The following is an 8,241-nucleotide window of genomic DNA, read 5'->3' as shown; positions in this document are numbered from 1 at the left end:
ATGGAGCCAGTAAAGGTGAGTGTAGGTGGGGAGTTAGGGAGGGATAGATCAGTCCAGGGAGGACGGACAGGTCAAGGGGGCGGGATGAGGCTAGTAGGGAGGAGATGGGGGTGGGGCTTGAGATGGGAGGAGGGGAAAGGTGGGAGGAAGGACAGGTTAGGGAGGCGGGGACAAGCTGGGCTGGTTTTGGGATGTGGTTGGGGGAGGGGAGATTTTGAAGCTTGTGAAGTCCGCATTGATACCATTGGGCTGCAGGGTTCCCAAGCGAAATATGGGGTGCTGTTCCTGCAACCTTCAGGTGGCATCATTGTGGCACTGCAGGAGGCCCAGGATGGACATGTCGTCCAAGGAGTGGGAGGGGGAGTTGAAATGGTTCGCGACTGGGAGGTGCAGTTGTTTGTTGCGAACCGAGCATAGGCGTTCCGCAAAGCGGTCTCTGAAACAGTTAAAGGAAATTGTTCAGTTTGTTAGTTCTATTAAGTTGTTTACCATTAGAGTTAGATAAAATAAATTGTTACTTGTTAATTACTGAGTAACTGTCAGGAGTTCATTTCATTTAACTTCCCCATTATAACAGATTAGGGAGTGAGAGGCAGGTTATACCACTTTTCACACTTCCTTTAGTAGCTTCTCTGGATGTTTCAGTTTTAGTTATCGGGGAGGGTCGACTTCTGATACGTAACACTAGCCAGTGAAGAGCAGCTCACCAAAAACTGAGAACACTGTTGAAATCCTTTCCAACCCTCCAGACATCCATATGTTCCGCTTGCGAACCCTGCAGCCCAATGGTATCAATCTGGACTTCACAAGCTTCAAAATCTCCCCTCCCCCTACCACATCCCAAAACCAGCCCAGCTCGTCCCCGCCTCCCACCTATCCCCTCCTCCCACCTCAAGCCCCACCCCCATCTCCTACCTACTAACCTCATCCCGCCCCCTTGACCTGTCCATCCTCCCTGGACTGACCTATCTCCTCCCTAACTCCCCACCTACACTCACCTTCACTGGCTCCATCCCCGCCTCTTTGACCTGTCTGTCTCCTCTCCACCTATCTTCTCTATCCATCTTCTTTCCGCCTCCCCCTCTCTCCCTATTTATTTCAGAAACCCCTTCCCCTCCCCCATTTCTGAAGAAGGGTTTAGGCCCGAAACGTCAGCCTTCCTGCTCCTCTGATGCTGCTTGGCCTGCTGTGTTCATCCAGCTCTACACCTTGTTATCTCATATGTCAGCTAAGCAGTGCAGGTTGCTGATGCAGTGGCCTGAAAGGTCTGTTTTGTTTTGAAAGGCCTTGCTTTGTAAGATATAGTGGATGTGTTCAGTCACAGACAGAAATTTAATGGTACAGTGGTGCATGGTCCTCTTTACTGAACAAAATGAGATCCCACCTTTGCCATATCTGAGATGTGTGGCCCTCATCTGCCTGATGAAAATGTGATTGGGTATGTGTAGTTGTTGAATAAATCACACAATAAAATAGTGGCAATCCAGACTTTGTCTCATTCCATCTGTTGTTGCACAGGCTACAACCAGGCTGAAGTGGGATCACAGGGTGTGGGATATATCTGGACAACTGCTACAGAGAATGATAATGAAGATGATGAGCTGGTGCCGAATATATGGGGTAAGGATTTTCAGGAAAAATGCTGGAATTTAAAGTCGAGAAGTTTCAGTTAATCCAACCAACTTGGCCGTTTGGAGAAATAGCACCCCCTCGCAAACATACCTTTTCATCATGTTCTGTAGCCAGTCCTTTCTCCAGAAAGATGCACAGTTGCATCTTGAGCTCATTTATCTAATTCAGTGTCCATCCTGGTTAATTATTCAGCAGTTGCATTCATTTTTTAAAGGAGCTGTCTTTCGGATGAGAGGTTTAAACTTATTTGTTCCCTTAGTTGGATACAAAAGAGTCCAAAATACTACTTAGAAGAAGAACATGGAAATCATCCTGGGATGCCCAATCCAATATTTATCCATCAACAACTTCACTGAAACATATGATCTTATTATCAGGTTGCTGTTTTTGGGAGCTTACTATGCGCAAATTGGCTGCCATATTTCTTACAATAGTGACCGTACTTCAATGAGTACTTGACTGGCTGAAAAAAGTGCATTGGGCATTTTATGGTTGTGACACGTGCTATCAAACATAATGAAAATATGTTTTGGTTTTCTCTCTTGGTGAAAATATGTAGAAGTAGCTTGGAATCAGGCTATTTGGCCTAATTAGTCCATGGAGACCTTTCCCCTCTGTGAGAGTAAAGGTTTCCACTAACTTTCTCATTACACAAGTTTAACTGAAGTGTAAAACAAATCTCAGCTCTCCTACATAGTCGAAGAACCCTGAGTGAGTATGATAGTGATGAGAGTTACAATGCTGACTATTTCTTGAACAGTTTAATGAAAATATCCAGTGTGTTATATGTTTGGCTTCTTTCTTTTCATTAGGACCTGTATGAAAAAAACAGAAAATGGCATCACCTGTTTTAATGTAGCCAACACAATGCTGAGAGCTTGATATTCACATACAAGACCCTCCATAATGACTGCTGATATCAGGACAGAGACAGTAGAAACCAGATTTCACGGCAAGCTCGAGGAGCTTCTTTCTTAATTCCCTAATCTGGAGTGCCAGAAAACCACAGTTACAAAGGCAAATCAGTAGTTGATTGTGTTAACTCATCATGATAAGTTAACTGACAGCTATTAAAGCTCCTTTGTGATATATTGTTAGCTATTTGCTTTGCTCAAGCTTTTCTGGAGTTTAGTGTAGATCGTTTTCTTTCCTGAAGAAAGCTCTCTAGATTGCTCAGAACCTCTTTGTTCTAGATGGACGTCCTCTGTGATCAGTTCTGCTGCCAAGAATTTTATCTTTTAGTTTTCTGTTTTCTTATCATAGAATTTTTTCTCCATTGCAGGTCTCAGGTTAAATTCTGAATCTGAGAGTGAGAGTGAAAGTGAGATGAGCGTTAGCTCACGAGAGGCAGATAGTAGAAGTATCTCACCTCAGCTGGATGATGCAAAAGGTGAGGTCCCATTAGCAGTTTTGGAATGAGAAATATTTGATTTATTGTTGTGCATCAAGGTAAGACAGTTACATCTAGGCAGGTCTGACTAACTGCTGGGTGGATTTCTGGTTTATGCAGAAGTTCAGAAGAGCAGGGTTAAGATGTGTTACAGTCTGCTTCAGTGTTCCTGAGCTGCAGGAATGAAATAAATGCCAAACTGTACTCTTCAGGTTGGATTCACTGCAAGACCTCCTCGGGATACTTTCCAAGGCTAACCATAATGAGCTGCTGCTTCAGTGACCCTACTTTCATTGAAAAGTCAGAAGTAGGGATTTTTGCTGATAATTGTACAATGTTCATGACTCCTCAGATAGTGAAGAAGTCTTGGCCCATATGCAGCAAGTCATGGACAGCATTCAGACTTGGGCTGATAAGTGGCAAGTAACACCCATGTGCTAAGTATCAGGCAATGACCACCTCCAACAACGGAGAACCTAGCCATCTCCCCTTGACTTTCAATGGCATTATATTGCCAAATCTCCCATTACAGACATCTCAACATCCTGGGGTTATGACTGACCAGAAACAGACTAGCTTTTAACCATTGACAAGAAGAACCTGTCCGAGATTGAAAATTCTGACACAAATAACTCATGACTCCGCAAACACTGTGTACTATTTTAAAGACACAAGTCAGAAGTGTGATGCAATATTCTCCCCTTGCCTGGATGAAGGAGCTGCAAAAAGAAACACAAGAAACTTAGCATTCTCCAGTACAAAGCAGTCCATCTGATTGGAAGCCCACCCACTGCCTTAAACATTCACTTTCTCCACCAATGACATTCTGACTATGTGTTCCATATACGGGATGCACTGCAGCAACTTGCCAACAATCATAGGTCATAGAATTCCTACAGTGTGAAAACAGGCCTTTTGACCCAACAAGTCCGTACTGACCTTTGGAGCATCCCACCCAGACTTAACCCCCTATAACTCACATAACCTACACGTTGCTGAACACTTGGGGCAATTTAACATGACCAATCCACCTAGCCTGCACATCTTTGGACTGTGGGAGGAAACTGGAGCACCCGGAGGAAACCCACGGAAACACAGGGAGAATGTGCAAACTCCACACAGACAGTTGCCCAAGGGTGGAATTGAACCCAGGTCCCTGGCGCTGTGAGGCAGCAGTGCTAACCATTGAGCCACCGTGCTGCCCCCAAATCCATGACCTCTGTCACCTAGAAGGGCAAGGACAACAGGTGCATGGGAATACCGCCACCAGCAAATTCCCCTCTGAACCACACACTGTTCTGACATGGAAATATACCACATTCTTTTACTGTTGCTGCGTCAAAATCCTGGAACACCCCGCCCCTAACACCGCATGGACTGCAATAGTTCAAGAAGGCAGCTTACTACCACCTTCTCAAGAGCAGTTGAGAATGGGCAAGAATTTGCTGCCTTGCCAGTAATGCTGATATCTTACCTTTAGCTGCAGTGTGTTCAGTGTTAATTTTGTGACACCCTTGCCTTCAAGTCACACACCACCCTGGTGTTGACAGAAATTGGTCTGCCTTCACTATTGTTTACTCTGTATCCTAGCAGCTCCTTCTTTCTAGGAGCTCCATCATTACAAGTCCCACAAAGGCAGGTGGTGGTTCAGATGACAAAGAAAAGGCACTTCACCTCAGGGCTGCTGGAGACAGGTGATAAGTACAGCAGTACCGGTGTCGCCCACATCCTAGGAATTAAATATTTTTAATTAAATTGCAAAACTAGGACAAACAAGAACGGGTTTAAACTAGTAAAAGTCAGTAGTAGTTCTTGCAGGGAGTGATCGGTGTGGGCTCCCAATTAAAGTCATAAGGCGAAAAGGAATCCCTGGCATGATTTAAGAACTGATTAGATAATGCAGTGGAGGAATTCAACCTCAGGTAGGGTGAATTATAATATGATGAATGTTCATTGCCTTTTTTGCAATTATTCTGTGACCTCAATTCACACAAAAATGTGAAAGATGGTGTTCCAGGAGATTCTAGATTACAGTCTGAGCAAACCTGCTCAGACATGAAATTAAATGATTTCAGACACTTGGGTTGTGAGGGAAATGCAATTTTCTTCCTTATCTCCTCTCACCATGTCCTCACGGAGCCGATTTGAATTTGTTTGCATTGGCTGAGCAAGGAGATGTTAAACCCCTCGAATTAGCTGCAGCCTGGACCCTGGAATTTCCCTGTTGTGTTGTTGTCTTTGTTTCTCAAAACTCTTTTTAAAATCACATCTTTCCGTTTGGCAAATTTTGTTGAGATTGTGGGCTTGCTGTGGTTGGAGTAAGTCATAGAGTCACACAGCACGGAAACAAACCCTTCAGTCCAACTAGTCCATGCCCAACATAATCTCAAACTAAACTAGTCCCACCTACCAGCTACTGGCCCATATCCCTGCAAATCCGTGATGAGTAGAGATTTCAAACGAGTCATTGATGTACTTGTCTTGTCGATGGAGTGTTTTTCTTGTGTAGATGTAGAATCACAGAAGGGTACAGCTCACAATGAAGCAATTCAGCCTATTATTGTCTGCACCAGCCTATTGGTGGTGTTGTACAATCAGTCCCACTCGCCTGCTCTTATCCCATAGCCCTGCAAAGTGTTTGTTTGGTTTTGCTTTTGGACATTTGTATTGAATCTAATTCTTCCACCCTTTTCAGGTAGTGTATAATTCACTCTGCTCAAAAAAAGAATTCTTATTTGTGCCTTTTCCAACTTCTTTATCAACGGCATCAAACCTGCAGACACAGTTCTTCAGATTTTCTTTATCAAAACCATTCATAAATTTATACATCTTAAACAGAATCTTCTAACCTTCTCTAATTTAACAGAATCGTTCAAGGTGCTCTTGTCTCTGTACATTACTGAAGCCCCTCATCCAACTACCATTCAAGTAAATTGTTCGCAAACCTATTCTTTTAAAGAAAAGTCTTTGTTTCCTTAGATTCCTACATGGCTTTTCCTTTTGATTTGGTCTGTTGCACCAGTTCTTCCTTGCTGGCCTTCAGTTCCATGCCACCCATCATCCTCTGTCACCTTACCCAACTGCCCATTTCCTAATATGAAAACTTTGGAAAAATACATATTTGACCACCGTGTACTCCTGCAACTGAACAGCGCACTTTATCCTTGAAAGTGACAAAAGCATTGTTATATAGATTTTAGAAACCTTAGGATGTAGGAGCAGAAGCAGGCCATTCAGCCCATTAAATCTGCTTTGCCATTCAATGAATTCATTGCTGATAATCCTCAACTCCTCTTTCCTGCCTTTTCCCCATGAACGTGATTCCTCCTTGAATGTACTTAACCACCCAACCTCTGTAGCCCACTGCGACGAAGAATTCTACAAATTCACCACTCCCCGAGCAGAAAATCTCCGTCCTAACTGGGTGACCCCTTATTCTGGGATTGTGCCTTCTGGTCCTAGATTCTCCCACAAGGGGAAACAAGCTTTCCGCATCAAACCTGTAAAGTCTCCTAAGAATGTTGTATATTTCAATAAGGTCACTTCTCATTCTTCTAAACTTTAATGAGTACAGGCCCAGTGTACTCAACCTTTCCTCATAATACACTCCCTCCATGCTTCCCCTACTGCACTCCTTCTTCATAATTTTTATCTTTCAGGTCACTTCTTGGTTGTCTTCCATCAGAGATTAGACAGTTCGGTGCAGACCAGATTGGAGTCTGGTACCTTCCTGGCCTTGGCGGCTTGATACCTCTCTAGATAAACTAGTTAATTTGACTCATTCTGACTTCCAAATGATGTATAGCTTAACAACAATTTTTGTTTCAAAATTCTCTTTATATATGCACTCGTCAGGACTTGCATGCTATAATTATAGAACAAATAGCAATTAGTCACAAATGTAATGTATGCAGAACTTAACACTGAGTATTATTGCAGATGCAATGAAATAATCCCAGACTCCCGGTCTTTTTTCTAAATAACTGTATGTATAAGCTTGCTGATCTTGAGCGACACAAATTGACCATGGTGCACCTTTCCTTCATTGCTATTCAGCAAGCCCTGTCCGACTTGCCTTTGTATCAAACCAGAGAATCTCTGATACCACCTATAGCTGAGTAACCTGTCAGAGTATGTTGTGAAAGTCCTACCAATGAACAATGACTACTTGGGTTAGGTAGCAGCCATGTGGAACTGTGTCTTGATGGGTGTTTAACCACAGAAGGAGAAAGGTACGTTGACAAGAAGGGGAAATATCATCAATATTTTGGGATCATTTTGTTTGCTGCAGTTGCTGAAAGTCTGATGTACCTTCATTTTGTTTTTAATTGCTGCTCTCCAATACTGAACATTGTAGAGATCTGATCTGCATTGCATTGTGTCTCACACCACCCTATCCCTATTATCTTGCCCTCCCACAGTTTTTCAGAATGAAGTTCTTGGCACACTGCAACGAGGCTTAGAAGAAAATATTTCATGTGACCATCTTGTACTTGAGATTAACTCTCTCAAGTAAGTACCTGTTAACCTTTAGGTGTTTGGCCTTTGTGTTTTCAGAAGGAAATTGCATTTGTAATGCCTTTTCACACTATCCAATAGCATTATGAGTATCTCATGTAAGACTAATTATTGCACATGGTAGCAAGCATTATGTTAATTGACTGAGCATCCACAGTTATAGACCGTGATTTCCCATAAATTGCTGTGATGTGGGTGCTATTAACTGAGGAATGCTGCGTAAAGTTTATTCTGTGGCTGGTCTCCTGGATTCAGCCAGCTGGAGTCTTGGTTTAATACAGGAGATCCCTAATTCGCAAACGTCCGACTAACTAATATGATCCCATGCAGGGATGTAGTTTTAAAGGTCTGACATACAAACATTTCCCGTACTTATAAATAGTGATATTGTCCTGCACTGTGTACTGAGTTGCATACAATTCAACTTACAAGTGGGCTCTAGAACAAAACCTGTTTGCAACCTGGGGACTGCCTGTATTTCATGCAAAGCATCTGTGGGGTACAGATATTTAATGATGTTGATGCTCGCCTAGAGTTTCAACGCTCTGCTGCTTTTCCCACCTTTCCCTGTCCATAAACAAGCTTATCTATGAGATTGTGTGATTAGCTCTAATTCATATGTTTGTACCTAAATTTCTGTTGCTAACTCGCACAAAACCCCAATCAGCCTTAGCTCTGTGTCTGCTGCTCTATGTTGACTC

The 8,241-nt window shown here is 43.0% G+C and overlaps 1 protein-coding gene across 1 annotated transcript in view; it reads left to right on the top strand.

The window, feature by feature from the left end:
* The window catches only part of LOC109932071 (eukaryotic translation initiation factor 2B, subunit 5 epsilon), a gene marked incomplete at its 5' end in the record, with an annotated part of 20,415 nt that extends 12,857 nt beyond the window's left edge, over window positions 1-7,558 (top strand). Inside the window, 3 exons of the mRNA XM_048592780.1 lie at window positions 1,519-1,620; window positions 2,915-3,022; window positions 7,444-7,558. Of these exons, the coding sequence (XP_048448737.1) occupies window positions 1,519-1,620; window positions 2,915-3,022; window positions 7,444-7,538 (305 nt within the window). The remainder of the gene's footprint in view (window positions 1-1,518; window positions 1,621-2,914; window positions 3,023-7,443) is intronic.
* Window positions 7,559-8,241: the final 683 nt, after the last annotated feature.

Source organism: Rhincodon typus, unplaced genomic scaffold, assembly GCF_021869965.1.
Source record: "Rhincodon typus isolate 14 unplaced genomic scaffold, sRhiTyp1.1 hic_rhity00001797, whole genome shotgun sequence".
Taxonomy (NCBI): Eukaryota; Metazoa; Chordata; class Chondrichthyes; order Orectolobiformes; family Rhincodontidae; genus Rhincodon; species Rhincodon typus.
This window is presented reverse-complemented; position numbering and strand designations above follow the sequence as displayed.